This window comes from Lepidothrix coronata, unplaced genomic scaffold (assembly GCF_001604755.1).
Source record: "Lepidothrix coronata isolate B3197 unplaced genomic scaffold, Lepidothrix_coronata-1.0 Scaffold10, whole genome shotgun sequence".
NCBI classification, from domain to species: Eukaryota; Metazoa; Chordata; class Aves; order Passeriformes; family Pipridae; genus Lepidothrix; species Lepidothrix coronata.
The window spans coordinates 6,292,282-6,309,564 of NW_016690190.1; the positions used below are offsets into that span (position 1 = coordinate 6,292,282).

General features: G+C 42.4%; 1 protein-coding gene across 1 annotated transcript in view; it reads left to right on the forward strand.

Moving 5' to 3' along the window:
• Positions 1–17,283, forward strand: part of TMTC1 (transmembrane and tetratricopeptide repeat containing 1) — a 144,606-nt gene that overhangs the window by 50,453 nt on the left and 76,870 nt on the right. The window contains exons 6-7 of the mRNA XM_017804603.1: positions 5,775–5,856; positions 6,818–6,921. Of these exons, the coding sequence (XP_017660092.1) occupies positions 5,775–5,856; positions 6,818–6,921 (186 nt within the window). The remainder of the gene's footprint in view (positions 1–5,774; positions 5,857–6,817; positions 6,922–17,283) is intronic.

The window sequence follows — 17,283 nt, forward strand, 5'->3', positions numbered from 1 at the left end:
AAGGAAAAGCCATGAGTCGGATCACCACCTCTGCTGTATATGCCAGTGCAGTTATGCCCTGCTTTTGCTTTCCCCAAAATTCCAGTAAACGGCAATAACTCCAAATATGGTCACAACTGAAAATGTACACAAAGAGCACATGACATTATCAGTGCAAATCAGTTAAAACATTTGTGACTTTTCATAAAATCTCTTCATGGCTCCCAAAAGAGTCTGTAAAACTGCTTCTGTTTGTGTGTGTTTACGCATCTGGGTCTGTGTGGGTAGTGGTAGCTGGGCTTTAGAGCTCTCTTGGGAGATAAGGAGCAAAGATGCCACACACATGCTGTGAGGAATGTCAAGACTACTCATAAAGAAGGAAGCAGGGGGGCTTTTCTTCTTCCTTGCAAAACCTGTAGTTATGACTGGTATTTTATTTCCCTGCACTGACAGGTATTTTAAGCAAGTTAAATATCCAGACGTGTCTGGAATATATTGATTTTTCTTTTCTTTTTTTTTTTTTTTTTACTTCAATTTTTTTACTCCATGATGGATTTTCATTCCTGTTTTCTCCTTGGGATTTCACATACATTTGCCCTTCAATGGTTGTCCTCAAGGAGAATGGCTGAGCTAGGTGGAAAAGATATTTCTCCAATATAAGATGCAGCTGGCTGGACAGACGATAGGGAAGTCCTCTTTAAGAAGAAAAGGTAAGGTGGTCTCTATAGACAGAGTATGGCTCCTGTAAAACTTGCTCATTCTCACCAGGAGAGTCTGTCAAACTGGTTTGGAATTAGGTGTGCATCTATCCATGACCTAAGGCTTTGACATGCAGTTAAAATAGCCCCTTCTGAGTTTAAAAATGTCTTGATTAGAGATGTCTTACTGTTATCAATAATTGAGAATAAGAGAACAGCCTTGCTTCTATACTAGCCCTTCCAATATCTTCTTTTATTATTAGGGTTTTGAAAGTGCTAGTTCAAAACTCTGGTAGTTGCTGGGAACTGGATCTGTTTCCTGAGAAGAATATAAATGGGAGCAATGATCCTCTCACAGTGGTGGGACCTGACCAAAACGTGCTCTTGAAATGCCAAAGCTGATTCTACTGCATACTTATCATGGTGTTTTAGGTGCTCCTAACTGGGAGCATCTATCATAGATCTTAATTGCCTTCAAAGAGAACACAAAGCAAGTTCATGTTTTACACCAAAGCTGAGTCAGCTGCAGTGTGGGATAAATATGTTGCCCATAGTGGTCTGCAATAGCTCACGCAGCCACGGCAGTGAACAGCAGCAGAAGTGCTGCTCCACACTGTTCTGTAAACTCTGGATGCCTCCAATGGTACAGGCAAATTAAAAAAGCTGCCTGCTTCTTGGAGGAGTTTGTTTTGATTAACACAGAGTCCATATGGTACCAGCAAAGTTTATGTTCCTGTAAAATGCATGGTATTGAATTTTACTAGGCCACCTACCCTGCTGTCTTCAATTATAAAACCTCACAGTGCCCTGATGATGTAACTGATTTCAGGATGAGCCGTGCTTTTCAGGAAGCAGGAGCTGCCAAATATCTGTCCTGGCCTCCACTCGAACTTCACGAGAGAAGTCCCTGCATTATTAAGCTTTTCTTGGATTTATTGTTTGTTGTGATTCTGGTTGCTTTGGGGAGTATTCCTGAAAGGCTTTTAAAAGACAGCAAGTAGGCAATTACATGCTGGTTTACTTTGTGGGAAGGCTGGCACGAAGCAGAAGTGGAACCTCTGCCCAAATGGGCTCTTTTCGTACTCATTTAACGAAGCTGGCAGTCTGGATTTCCTCCTCAAATTTTATAATTTTCTTAGGAAAATCTTGAAGAACCACACCTTGAAATGTTCACCTACTCTGGAGGTAGCATTTTCCTATGTGGTGCTACTATCAGTACACTTTCCCTACCTGTATCCCACACCCGCTCTCCTGTGGGAATGAAGGCATGTGTGTGTCCTGGCACTGGGAGCTACACTGCGCTGGTTGGGGTGGAGCAGGTGATAGGGAGTGGTTCCCATGAACAGAGGGATGTTTGGCAGCCTAGAGAGGTTGTCAAATGCATGGAAATCTGACCTGTAAGTGACTTTTTACAAGGCAGCTGTTTATAAAGGGTATAAAACAGTTTAGCTGTTATAATGGTGATTGCTTCTCCTGGCTAAAGGCAAATTAAGAGCTTTTGCTGATCTTAGGGTTGCCTGAGCAAAGCTCAGTGTATCCTTAGATGTATTTGCAAGCTGCAATTTTACATGTAAAAAGCTACTTCATTATACTTGTTGTGTGTCACTGACATATAGCAAACTTCCTCATCCAGGTCCTGTTTGCAGTTCATTTTATTTTAAGACACAAACTGAGTGTTGTTCTTTGCCTGCACCAGGCACGAGATGTTGTAATAGTTACCTTCCCTGACACAAGTAGTAGCTCTGTTAAGATGCTCTGGAAAACCACGTGGTTCTCATAAAGCTTTGAGGCATTGAGCATAACCTGTCCGTTTATGCCACTCCCACGGATCAATCTGATGGGTGGAGAGCAGGATTACTGAGCAATGAACCATGTTATCTTTTGGGATTTCCAGACAGACTTCAGGACAGCAGCCTTCTCAAAATGGAAAAGCTTAACTTCTTAACTGAATTATTGTGGAAAAAAACATTTCTTAACTGAAGCTGCAAAGTAGCAAAAGCATTTGGAGGAAGGATCAGAAAGCTCAGAGCTCTCTGAACTCTTCCTTCACCCATTCCCAGTTACCCACTGCTTTCATTCTGGTTCCTTCTTGCTTGCTCCCCGTCTCCTCTCTAGCACAGAGTAATGATTTGCAGTTAGTGTCAATGCAGGTTTTTCTTTTTTCCTGGAGGTGTTACTGCTCCACAACATAAACTGAGAGGGCCCGTCAGGGTTTTCTGAAATGCTTTCAAAAGGCCTGCTCTGCAGTGGCCAGAGCTACACTGCAATCTGATTGAACATTTCAGATAAACTTTGAGTTGCAGATAAGGACATGGACCTGTTGGAGCGAGTCCAGAGGAAGGCCATGAAGGTGGTCAGAGGGCTGGAGTGAGCACCTCTACTATGAAGACAGACTGAGGGAGTTTGGGTTCTTCAGGCTGGAGAACAGGGGACTCTGGGAGACCTTAGAGCACCTTCCAGTAGCTAAAGGGGGTCTATGAAAAAGTTGGAGAGGGACTTTTTACAAGGGCATGTAGTCATAGGACAAGGACCTTTAGATTGAAGGAGGGCAGGTTTAGATTAGATATTAGGAAGAAATTCTTTACTGTGAGGGTGGTGAGACACTGGAACAGGCTGGTCAGAGAAGTTGTGGATGCCACATCCTGGAAATGTTCAAAGCTAGGTTGGATGGGGCTTTGAGCAACGTGATTCTAGTGGAAGGTGTCCTGTGGCAGGGAGGACAGGAACTTTGGATGATCTTTAGACAGATGATCTTTAAGCTGCCCTCAAACCTAAACCATTCTATGATTCTGTGACAGACTCATATCTTGAAACTGTGCTTGGTAGCCTGCATGGTCTTAGGCTTGCTGCAAGGGAGGTACAATATGTGGGCAGCATTTAGTTCCTCATAGGCAAACAAAAGAATTCAAAATCAAGACTTTTAAAGAGTAAATATTCCTTCACCGTACTGCAAAGGATGAATGAGCAACAAGTGATGCAATTTCTCAATGATGAAGTTGTCAGACTCCTTGACACTGATAAAAGTGCTCCTTTGTCTGTAACTGAAGCCTTGGTGAAAGAGTTGAACTGTTCTAGTTGGTCTTTTCCCAGAATAATTCCACCTAAAGCAAATATTTGTAATGGAAAATTCCTGCCTAAAGTGTTGCAGTGAGATAAAACTATGAGTGAGTGAAAACAGGTTCTTGAAAAGAGTCACACAGCGTGATAAATAGAGGGCTCTCCTCTCTCCACACATACAAATGTAAACAAAGTGCAACCAAGCACTTCTGTTCCTGCTGCAAATCATGAGGTGGTTGAGTTTCATGAAAGGTTCCAGTAGGGAACAAAAGACTGGGGTTTGGTCCAAATGCTATTAAAGTCAGTGAGAGGCTTTCCCTTTGGTTCCAGTGGGCTTTGGAGTAGGGCCATGGTGAACACTTGAAGGCCAACCTGACCTTTCATGGGGAGAGGAAGCTGAAGGCTTAGTTTCATCTCACTTGTACTTGCTGGAGCCTGATTAAAATCAGTGGGAGCTCCAGAAACTTTGCACTTTGAGGCGTTCAGCCCTTGAAGATTAGTCTGACATTTAAGTCAGGTTTGGTGCTTAAATATCAACATTTGACAATAAGTAGACACCAAAGACTGAAAGTCATCTGGCTTGCTTTACATTGTATGGTTTAGTTGCTTAGTTTTAAGCATGACACTTAGGGAAAGTTTTCTGAAGAGAGTTACTTTGTAGAGAGGACCCAGATCTACTTGTTTCCTCTTTTTAAATGCTGCCTCTGTTTCTTGCCGGCTTTGCCCTGGTGCTTTTTTCTGCAGTATAATCTTTTTTTTCATCTCACCATGGTGACCAGGCTTGCAAACTTCCTACTATAGAAAATTTGAACAAAAAGCCAGATATTAAAGGCTCTTGGCTGCATCAGGAAATGCTTCAATCTTGTTTTTTTCAAAGACTTGAAGGGTGGAAGCAATCAGATGATAGACTGTCTTGAGGAATTTGGAGAGGAAATAAGATACGTTTTACATGCCTAGATGTTCACAGGAGAAACATATGATGATTTCATGCTTGGAAAGGTAACTTGCTTGAAGGTGTTGCAATACAAGCTGCAGTTTTTGTAAATCATTTAAATAGAGTATCCTGGTACTGATTGTATGTTCCACAGAAGAATGTGTAATGTCTTCCTTCTGAATTTATTTTGTTTACTTGATATTTATAACTTCTTAAAATAACTTGTCATTTTTTCAATAGTTTTCTAGCTTCTATATGCCTAAAATATTCCTGTTGTCTCTTCTGTATTTCTTTTTGTCATTGTTTTATTACAATAACGAAGCATCTGTAAGGTTCAATAGAAATGGAATTATCATGGAATTAATGTCATGGGTATGGCACTGTTTGTTATATTAAGAAAGCTCCTTAGACTTTGGCAAGTGCTTCTACTCTATATTAAAATAAATGTGTAGTTTTGGCTTCAGATACAGTTTAATTTTACTCATTGAGAAACAGGAAGGGTTTTATGAACATTCCTACAACAGTAAGCCACCTGTGTGTTTGTCTCTGTGCAATTAATTATCATACCACTTTGTCAGCAGACATATAATGAAACTTAGGCATGCAGAATACATTCCAAAAAAGTGCTTAAAATCAGTTCTCCCAGATAGTTATTTTCATCTCTAGGGACTGAGCAGAGAGCTGGGAACAAGGAGTTTTTGCATTTTAATCACGGTCTAAAATTGAATTGTTCTGTTTGGGTGACCTTTTAAAAATGTGTCTCGGTGTAGTCTTCTGGGAGTCTGAAGACAGCAATCTTACTGAGACACACATGGGATTTTTCTGAGGATTAAGGAGTTAATTGAAGATTTGAAGAAAAAAACCCAAACCAACAAACAGACCCAAACCAGATTTTGATGGGAAAACGGCAGTGTATTATAGTGTGTATTACCTGAACTAGTCACTGTATTTTACTTAAGTTATGTGGAAAGATCTTTGAAGAGTTGATGTCATTACTGCATCATTAGTTTAGGTTGGTTAAAATAATGTACAGTTTTTTCTCCATTTGAAAAACGAGTTATGGTTTCAAAAGCATTACAACAAATATTTGTTTCCTCGTATTTCAGCTACCTGACTGCAAATAACAACCAGAATTTCTTGTATACCGCAAGGCCTTTTTTGAAGAGAGCTGCTTTGGTGATAAGCTATGTAAGTATGAATGGACTTGACCATGTATTTCTGTGTATTTGACAAGAATGAACAATGTGTAGTGGTATCCCAAAAGACTCAGAAACTCAAATGGTAGATCTTAATACAAAGTTAGTCTTGGAAATCAGCCTAGAAAATTTCAGCTGGTCAGAAACAAGAATATTACTGTGTTTTCAGTTCAAATTTTTTTTTGATTTACAGTGGTTGCCCTTACAACCATGTAATCACCTGCAAGTATTTCCTGCCCTAAATACAGGGGACTCTCTGGCACTGGACTGCCTTGTCAGTGGCATGCTGTTAATGCCAGTGCAGGGCTCAGTAAGAGTCATAAGGAAAACTTTTCCTGCAAATACCTGCTGCTTGATGGGCAGGGCTTGACATGTTGCAGGGGAGAAGACAAGCCCCACTGTGGGGGTGTGCTGAGTGTGCAGCTCGATGTGCTGCTCCAGGAGCTGGATCCCCTTGCTTGTCCTTTGACAAGGGTTACCAGAAAGGTGGAGGAATGCCAGCTCACAGAAATCCTTCCAGGAATTAGGAGTACACATCATGAGAAGCACCATTGGAGCTTGTCCTTACACCTGTGCCAGCATGAATGAACGATAAGAGCTTTTAAGAACACCAGCCATGATTTTCCCCTCTGTATTTAGGTAGAGGTCAACAGCAAAACTCTGCAGTCTGCGCTGCAGCAGGGTGACGGATTTGTCCTTCAAAATGCTGCCTTTGTGGTGGGTAGCCGAGATGTGCCAGTTGCTGTCAGTAAAGCAGACATGGAAGAGGGATACACGACATCACAGTGTGCTGTCTGTGCTGAGGGTTCGCAGGTTTGTCGCCCTGCATAGGGGGGCAGACTTGAATTTTGCCCAAACTGCTGAGCTGCCTCACTTCGCAGAGCAAAAATATTTGCTGAAGGCCTTAGTTCTTCTTAGTAGTGCATTGCTAACAGAGATGTTCTTCTTTGAAGGTGATTCTCCTGTTGTATTTCCGCCTCTGGATAATGGGAGGATCCATGCCGATGTTTTCAGAGCAGGACAATCCAGCTTCATTCTCACCGTATTTCCTGACGAGGTACAGTGCCAGTGATCAGACAGAAGTTTTCAAAAATGTAGTCTTGATGTTATTTTTTTCCTGCACTAAAATGGTTTACAAATGGCAATTGAGAAGACTTGTTTTGTTGTCTACTTCTTAATTGCTCTGTCTAGAATAGAAAGCAACCAAAGCACGCTCCTGGTCCTATAGAGTTATATTAGAGATGCTTTCTTACTGAACTATGTGCGCTTATTTTTATGCAAAGCTCAAAAAATGTAGTTTAATTGCCTGAGCACAGGACTGGAAAGCCCAGTGTCTGAAGTCTAATCCTAAACCTTAGAACTGGATGCTCCTGACATACGGGATGCATTCAGAGTTTCGGCTTCAGCTGAAGTTTGTGCAAAAAAGGGATGACCATGACTGTTGGTGGAATATCAGTGACGGATCAGTGAAGGTGGAAGGGCCATGTGCGTAAATGTTTGCTCTGGTTGGCTACTGGATCCTTCTGGAGGAAGTTCCTGAAGTCTCAAATGAAAATGGGAGCAGTCCTCCTCTGTACCACTTTCTGGCCTTGCTGGCTCTTCATTTCCAACAGTGGAATTGCAGCCGAGACACAGATTAAGATCAATCCTTATTCAACATCTGCTGCAGAATCGGGCGGGATCTCATTTGGGGATCTTTATGATAATGTGGCAACAGCTCCTTTTACCATCAAGGCTAAAAGTGCTTCCAGGAAGCACTTTGTCTGATTTGGAAAGCTCTGATGTGTTTGCAGTGTTTCTGGTGGAGTCATTAATATCAAACTCGGTGCAGCACAGTGTGAAGGATTTGCTGCTGTCCCTTTTTCATATATTTGTGCTGAGATGGGGGTCATCAAGTCATAAATGGTCCTGGCTTGATTTCAGTTACCTATTCTGTGCTGCATGTGTCTTTTGCATGTTTGTCTCTTTACATCTTGTAGTGACAGGGGAAGGTTTTTTTAAACCCAAAAGCTAAGTCATTCTTGAGGGATGAAAAAGTGACTATTTTTACCACTGGCACTGTGAATTTTATTAATAGCCTTGGGAAAAACAAGTCAGAGTGCTACTGGCTGAGGTCCTCCCTTGGCCCCAGCAGCAGCCCTGGCTTCGTCTACAGTCCAGCAACACCTACCTGCTCCAAACCTAATTAAGGAAATCCATGCCAGTAAAAAACAGTATTACTATTCTGAAGGGATTCTAAAACCCTGTAGATATCCCACTTCTTCCACTTCTGCGGAGCTTGGTCTTAATCCTCATTTTAACCAATTTACCTAGAAGCCTGTATCTTCCATTCAGGAAACCCATCCTTCCAGCAGGCCTCAATGTCAGTCCTGCAGGTAGAGATGCAGTGACTGTCTCTGAACTGACAGCCCATGATGCACCCACTGACCACGGCCCTTATCTTGGCAGCAAACCTTTTTCTTCCTCACCTCCTCTTTCAGACTCGAACTGTAACTCTCACCTGAGGCTTTATCTTGCCATGGTCAGAGGTGAGCTATTGCTGCAGAACTGACTTTGTGCCAGTCATCCTAAGTGTAGGACTGGGATGTCAGATGGAGCTAGCAGGGTTGAAGTGGCACAGGTGTGGTGACGAGGAAGGTGATTCTACCCCTCTGCTCTGTTCTTATGAGACCCCTCCTGGCATGCTGTGTCCAGTACAGGGATCCTTATCACAGGAAAGACATGGACCAGTTGGAGTGAGTCCAGAGAAGGGCCATGAAAATGATTAATGGGATGGAACACCTCTGCTATCAGGAAAGGCTGAGAAAGTTGGGGTTGTTCAGCCTGGAGAAGAGAAGGGTCTAGGGGGACCTTCAAGCATCTTCCAGTACCTAAAGGGGGCTTAAAAGAAAGAAAGACACAAACTTTTTAGCATGGCCTGTTGCAATAGGACAAGGGGTAATGGTTTCAAGCTGAAGGAGGATCGATTTAGAGTAGCTTTAAGGAAGAAATTCTTTATGATGAGTGTGGTGGGCTCTGGAACAGGTTGCACAGAGAGGTGGTAGGTGCCGCATCTCTAGATACACACAAGGTCAGGTTGGATGGGGCTTTAAGCAACCTAATCTAGTTGCAGATTTCCCTGCTTATCCCAGAAGGGTTGGACTGGATGGCCTTTAAAGGTGTTTTCCATCCCACACTATTTGATGATTCCATGATCTGTGTGTCTGGCCAGCAGGATGGTGAGTCTGAGATGCAGGGTTGGTGTCCAGCTTAGGTGCAAGGAAGAGGGTGACTGAAGAGATAATACTGTTTATAAAGCCTGGCATTTCCACAGGGTGGAAATAAGAAGTGGTATTACCTGAGTAAACTGCTTGAGGGTGGTTTGGAAGTGATATAACTTACTGGCCCTGGTATTAGGAGTGACATTAGGTTAGGGTCTAGGACATCAGGGCTCGAGGATATTCAACATCCAAGTAGGTGCTGGTGTGTGTGATTGCTGGTGGATCCCAGAGAGTTTGTGCTTATGGTTCAGCCTCAGAGAAGCTCCTAAACAATGTGTACTTCAACTGTGGACATCTACAGTAGCAGCAGCAGCATATGAGGAGCCTTTGTGGGAAGCTTTTAACAAGGTTTTGAAGGCAGTAATTGGGATACAGCACTGAATTTAAAGGCAGGATGTTATTTGCAATGTAGGTTGAGTTTGGAAGAAGAGAGTGGAACAGCTAAGTTTGGTGCCAAGACCAGAAGGGAGAAGCCCCATGAAACTAAAAGAAAGATCAGGTTTGGGTGGTGATGTCGAGGTGATTACTAACACCATAATTGTAGTTGAAGCAAGGATTAGTGCTCAGGCAGCGGGTAGGTTGTTTTGTAACTCTGAAGATCATGCAGGTCACAAATAGGAGTTTCTGTCTTCAAGGAGTTGTCTTTGTTTGCACTGAACTGGAAATGTGGTTTTTGTGCATGTCTCCTCAGGGTAAATGTTATGGTTTTCAACAGAGTTGAACATTATTGTAAGACTTGACCAGTTCTGTCAGACTAGGAGGAAGGCTGATAACAGTGGAATAAAAAAGGAAAACAGTAGTTTGGAAACGTGTGGCAGTCTTTGTGAAATGCATAAAGTTAGATCTGGAGTTGAGGTCTTGGCTGACACAAGATGAACCCAAAGGAGTATTGTTAACTCTTGCAAGGTTTATGTGTCAGCTGGTGGAGTGTCCCAAGGCTGGCGAGGGTTATTGGAACCAACATTAGGGGTAGGTGTAAGTTGTGGGTTTGAAAAAATAGTGAGTCATGAGGTCAGAATTTGTGCTGCTTGTAGTGTCAGTTACATGACTGGGGGTGTGAGAGAGGCCTGTGCATCCATGACTGTGTGGAGGAGGGGAGCATAGAGAACTTAGGGTGTATCAAATGAATCTAAGAGGAGACAGGCTCAAAGCAAGCCAAGGAGGTAGCTTGCAACAGGTAGTTGAGTTGGGGAGCTTCTTCCTGCAGGACACTGGGAATGTGCTGAAAGTTTATGCAGGCTCAAAGAGAGATTTGCCAAGTTGAAAATAGAAATCCATGCTACTAAAATGTGCAGAAACCACATCCAGCTGGGAGACATCATGCTAGCTAGAGATCAAGGAAAAAAATTGTCATCTTCCTACATACTTTGCTTGGCATTAACTTTTGGTCATTGCTGGAGAGAGGATCCTGGTCTGGGTAGACCTTTGGTGTGGCTTAGTTTGGCCTTGGAACATGCCTATATGTTCTGTGTAACCTGTCTCCAGTCTTGGACAACACGAACGTATAAATCAAAGTAGACAGATAATGATTTATTTAACAATTGAAAGGCTAAATATGCTGAAAGAGTGACAGTTTTTCAGTCTTTAAAAACAGTCATTTGTCCATCATGTTTGCTAAATTAGTCCTTAAAATTACAAGTGATATTCCCAAAACTTAGTGACATAAGTGAAAGCCACATTTCCATGGCCTTCAGTGTGTTGCTTGGCAAAGGGGATCTGAGAAGATGTGTCCACCATTCCCTTTCTCAGCAGAGGCAGAAATGAAGGTGTTGGGAATCCTGCTATTCGTAAGCCCTGCCATTAAAGCCTGTCCACACAGGCTGTTGTACACTGCTGGAAAGATGTACCTTCTCCAGTAGCCTACCTTAAAAGAACACAGACTTTCATCTCAAAATCTGCTATGGGTAGGCGATACTTGAAATAGGAAAACCAATCCCAAACCTCTGTTCAAACATTCTTGCTTGTATTAGACAGAATCTGGGGAAGAATGTAATTAGAAAGGTTTGGAGAATTACCCAGCTTTGGGTAAACAGTGTACTGAAGTGCAGCTCAGGAGTTAGGAGTGTGTTGAGCAGTGGGCTGACATGCTTCAAACGTTTTGCACAATGTTTCTTTCTTCTGCCATTCTGGAGGGGAAAGAAGTAGGAGGCCTCTGGATAAACAGATTGTATTACTAACACTGTGGTGTGACAAAGGAAAAGTCCATTGTGCAGCATGTCTTAAGGTGTGCGAAACAGATTAAATCTTACCTGTAATTTCAAATTAAAGTATGGGTTTTTTAAAAAAAACCAATGTCTTTGGTAGTCAAGTTATATTAATCTTTGCTGGCATTTGCCTTGTGACCTCCGTAGGCTGATCACTGAGCATGAAGCAGGTTTTATGTGGTGTTTCCTTAAATAGTTAATGCATTTCTACTAGGACTGCCTTGAGATAGAATTGTCCTATGGTTGAACTGCTCTCTCTGTAAGCTGGCTTTCTATATTTCTTTGCTGTTTCAATCAGGTAAATGAGAATTCAGTGCCGCAGAAAGCTGAAGAAGTGCTTATACATAAAAACTGGCACATAATCCTTTTCACAGAGATTTGTGACTGTTTTCTGAGCGATGCATTTAATCATCCCAGTTGTAACTTCAAAGGGAATGAACTACCAAGAGGCAGACCGTGGACCTGTGCTGGAAAAATTGGTCCCTGTGCCAGCCAGTTCTGCCAAAGTAACAGAAGTCAAGCATAGCAACTACTCTGGTATGGGGTTGTCACTGACCCTAGGCTAGGAGCTGGTATTAAAATAGACCCCTGTGACATATCAGCTCTTAATCAGCCAGGCTTGCACATGCTACTTGAGTGGTGGTCAGGTTCTGCCTGTTATGCCAGTGCTTTCTATCGTGTGCCCAAAGGTGCTTACCTTCAGCCCTACATGTAATCTCTGCAGGCACCCAGCATTCACTTCTAGACAAAAGGGAGAAGAACAGTATTGGTAGGAATTGCTCTTGTGCCTTCTCAGGGGCCAGACAGGCCATACATTAAGTGCAAATATTTCAAGGGGGCTGGGGATAGGGAAGAACCTGTCCGGAAGATGATGCTCCAAAGCAAAGGCAACCCTACAGAGAAAATGGCTTTCCCAGAGCCACGTGAAAGATTTCAGCATCTCTCTCAGCTAAGTTTTCTTGGCTTGATGAATAGACCCTGATAGGTAGTCCTGCTCTGGAAATCAGTTTGATGGGCATTTTAATGGGTCATAGTGCTTGCTGCAAGTGCTGGTTACACAAAAAGCCTTTCCTGCCAAAAAGCCGGCATATGGAGTAGAGAGGGTGCAGCCAAAGCAGAGGCCACTGACTCCTATAGGCCATGCATTTTGCTTTCCAAAATACTTCCATACAGAAGGAGAAGACTCTGAGGCAGTCTCTGAGGCAAAGCAGCGTGCCCAGGACATCCCTTTGGTTCCCATCAGTATGGGGTAGGTCCTGGAATACAATAGCCCATTTCCAGAAAGATTATCACAGTGGGTTTATGAGGTCTGGCTTTTAATTTCCTGAGGATCAGCCACCAGCATTTCAGTGGCTGTCTAGAGGACCCTCCATCTGCTGCTGCCTCTTCAGAAGCATTTGCCCACCTGTGGCTGGGGGATTTGGGCTGTGTGACTTCTGGAGTGTGCTGCTGTCAGTGACAAGCAGAGGATCAGGTCTGATGGCAAGACATGCCCTCACCCACAGCACATGGGGGTTTGCAAAGGGAAAACAATATGAGATCAGTCCCAGGTTTTCCAGCATTGAGACCCTGACAGCAGGCTCGGGTTTCACTGGAAACTCACAGGCTCTTTGAAAGTCTTTACTCTTCAAGAATTCAATATTTTTCAGATTGTTAGACCCAGAGTTGAAACAACTGATAGAGAGCCATTCACCAGATTAAAGCTCTTCAGGCTGTGTAGCTACAGAAGACAACATAGGCTACTTTTCTTCCTGTGCTCCTGGTTCCCCCGAGCCCCCCATGCAGAAGAGTTACCTTGCTGTTTATCAAGCTGCAGCTGTCTGTTTATCCCTATCTTTGTCTTTCCTATTCCTATCTCCTACTGACTGGCATCTCTTTTTCCCCTAAATGCAAAAGGTTTGATGAAAGGGAATACATAGGTACTTCCTTCAGTTACAAGTATTTTCTGTGTAGCTTATAGTCACATTTGGATGTTAAATGGAAGTAGTCTGTTGCTTGTTTGTATAGTCTTACTCCACCATCACCAAGTGAGCTGGATAGATGGAGTGGGAATTTTTTTCTTCTAAGGCTCCGAAAAGCAAATGTTTAGGCTGACAATATACAGAGCAGGAAAATAAACTCTTATGGGAAGGCATGACTGGACTGACAGTTCCCCAGGGGAAGTGCAAATATATACAATTTTAAGATTATATCCCTAAATGCCACCACCTGGTTATAATTGCAGCCACATGTGCCCTAGGAGGACATTATTGTGAAGTGACTTGTTAAACGCACTTGGGTTTAGGGCTTCGTAGAGGATGAAGAGAGCCTTGGGCTGCAATCAATTCAGCTGTTAATACAAGAGAGAAAGAAGCTTTCCCTAATAAGAAAGCTCTTCTTACCCTTAATAGTGAACCAAAACCTCCCAGAGTGCCTGGCAACGTGGAGGTCTTCTCAGAAGAGCATAACCAAGGTCTGTGACTTCTGAAAGGGCAACAGCTATCTTCCTGCTGCTGTTTCAGATCCCATCTGCTTTGTACATCCCCTTCTTTTTCCAAATACTAGTTAAGTGCACTGTTACCACCTGTCTTCTAGATAGGCCCATTTTTTTTTCGCAACCAGGAGAATGCTTTGCCTTTGCCTTCCTAAAACTCCCAGTGCTGGAAAATATTCCACTTGCAAATGGATGCTTCCCACTGGGTCTTTGGGATTAGGGTTGTCTGTCAGGAATAGGACAGTTGTCCCAGAACTGGGTAGGCAGTAGGTTACACTGTTGTATGCACCTAGAAAAAATAGGATCACTGCCCCCCCCATTTTTCCATGCAGCTTCGGTGGGACACGGTTGGACCTTTGTGATCATTTGTGTAGCACAGTTTTGAAAAGAAATCTGTAATCTTAGTCCCTGGAAGCTGGGGGGAAAAGCTTTAAATGCTCCAAAATCAGAAAACAAATGAAATGCCTCATAAATTTCTATAAATCTTGTGGTTTTTTCCCTAGTCTCACAATCCTTGTGGTCTAATTGCCTGGGTTTGGCAGTGCTGAGACGAGAGCTTTTCCAAGCTCAGCAAAAGGTCTGTTAGACAATTCCTCAGGTATTTTCCTGTCATATTGTTTATGGCTTTAAGTAGTATCTTTTACTTTCATTTTTGCAGCAGAAACAATAAGTTCAGATAGTTCTGCAACAAGTTCTAGGTATGAGTCATCAAAGCTCACAACAGTACATTTAAACTAAAAAATTTAAAACTAAACAAACCAGATTGCCATGACAACTCCAGCTACCTACAGGAGGAGCTGTGTTTTTCTGAGAATGCCAGAGATAGTGAAAAGTGTAAAGGAACACTTGATACCCGCTCTAACTTGGATTTCCATGTTCAATTTGCAAATAAAAAATTTGCCACAATGCAAATGCTTTTACCCAGCCTGGGGGAAAACTGTTTGCCTGCTGAGAGGCAAATTCTTCCTGTCACCTCACTAATAATACTCTGTTTTGCATGGGATTAGCTGAGAGAGCAGGAGATGTTATAGGCAGGGATTTTTCTCCCTTAGAATTCCAGCAGACACGAGCAGCAATATAGAGAAGATTATTAATTTAAAATATAATTCACTCAGTCAACTAATTAAAAGAAAACACTTTTGTCGCCATTTGCAGGTAGGCTGCTGAAATGTGATTAGCTCCTGGAATGATTTCATGAATCTTCAAGACTTTTAAAAATTTGCAAATTATTTCCTAGAGACATCAGCTTTGGTGAGAGGTTTCTTCCAAAGTTTCTCCTGTGTTTATCTTTCTCTCGTGTTTATCTTTTTCCTGTGTTTGTCTTTCTCCCTAGTTAGCCTTGTGACATGAGAACCGCATAGATGTAAAGGAATATCATGTGCTTTTGAGAGCCATAAATAAAAAGCAGCACTGAATTGTCAGTAACTATTATTAGCATCATGTTATTTTTCTGTTCTAGTACATAGAATAGCAATAGTTTGTAGTGCTTTATTTTATGCAGCCATCCATCATGTTCAAGGACAGGTTACGAATGCTGAAAGCATAGCCAAAGTTTTGCTGGAATCAGAGCTTGCTCAAGGCTTTCTTGCAGCTTACAAATGCCTCCTAAAATCAGGCAGTGCCCTCATGGATCTTACTACCATGTCTGCTACCAGCACGTGCATGTTCAATGAGGGTGCTCAGGCTTGGAAACAAGATGTGGCCAAGGGTTCTCCACAGGGGTGTCTGGAGAGGTGAACCACTTGACTGTACTTAGATGGTAATGACTGTCACAGGCTTTAAAATACTTCATTGCTGCTGGAAGAGCATGTTAAAAGACTACTTATTGCCATAGTGGAACAGAGCAATTGTCCATCTCCTTTGGGACCCACCTCTGGCAGCAAGTTGTGCACATGGTTCCCAAGGAAGACTGAAACCTCACAAGCACTTGAAAATAGACATTTGTTTACAAACCTCTCCTGATCAGCGTGGGTCCTGGAGAGGGACTTCTCATCTTCAACAGCAGCTTGTCCTAACCTTCCAGCAGAAATGCATTAATGCACACTGCTCTGGCTACCTCTTAGATTTCCTCTTAGATTGTTAAACTGACTCAATTTGTTATGGTGGCAAACTGTGTTTATTTATTCTGTGCTGTATAAGGATTTATCAGCTCCTGCCTTATCAGTGAAGATGCAGAAAAGCAACTAGTCTGTCTTTAACTGCAGTGCTGCAGTTTGCAAAGATCCCAAATGTCTTCTCATTCCTTCCTACCCAGCAGCCCATCTGAGTAAGTAGGGGAGGGTTTTGGTGTGTGCTGTGGTTTACGTACAATCTTTCATCAATATTGTGAAGCTTACTGAGAATATTAATATGCCACAGCTTAAAAGGACACTCACTGCAAAAACTGGGCTCTCCTAAAGCATCAAGTGCAAAACTAACTCAACGCTTCTGAAAATCCTGTTCAATATATGCACTTGTAGTAATGGTATCGTATGTCATGACATTATTCAGATTGACCTAAATAGACATGCTTTTTCTTTTAAAAGTAAAGCTAGAAATGGATCCCAGTTTGGCTTTTAAGCTGTAAATAAGTGCTGGCAGCCTTTTCTGAACTGATGTTGTGTTGAGGCTGATAGAGAAGTCTGTTTATGGCTGAGCAAAGGTGGGTCAGGCCACACATAACATAACAAGTGAGTGCCTTGGCCTGATTAAACCCAACCAGATTTTGTGTTGCTGTGTTCCTCTGTAATGTGGTCCAGAAGAGATTGGATTGGTGACTAGAAACACGTTTGTTTCTTTAGAAAGAGTGAACAATCAAAATTGCAAGAAGAGTTTGAGTAAAATTAGTTCATGTTTTTGAGGGATGCTTTCTTAAATAGAAACTGGCTTTCTAATAGCTGCCTCTGTTAAGAGAGAAAATGGATTTTGTTCTCACTTTTACCCTTGTTTAGTACCTCAGGATGGGGAAGGTGAGGAAAATGGAGGGATGGAAGAGAAGTTTACGACATGGCTGAAAACCTTAAAAATGTGGGAATATTCTACTTTCTGCCAGAATTGGGAGCTTAGAAAGATTTGTGGGAAAATAAGAATGTGCCTCTTTGACTGTTTGCAATGAAACATTATTCCAGCTCTGTAAGCCTCCCTGCTTTTGGGTCACTGTGCTGCTGGAGTCGTTTGTTTTTCGGATGAGAAGAGAAACTGATATCCCAGCAGTTTGTAGTTATTTAAAAACGTTTTCACAGAAATTTAGGGCCCAACACCCACCTGGGAACTTCCATCCTGCCTGCCCGGAGTCACATTTAGCTTCAGTGTCTTACTATTCTGCCACAAATTTAATATAATGTTATAAGTGCTATTGTAAGGGGCTACATTTTGACCCCAAAGAGGCATGTTTGTAAATGGCAAGTGAAACAATCCTCTGTCTACATGGCTTGACATCTCTGCCATCCTTTGTTATCATTTTAATAAAGCTGCTGAGGTACCATGGCAACTGGGTGTGATAA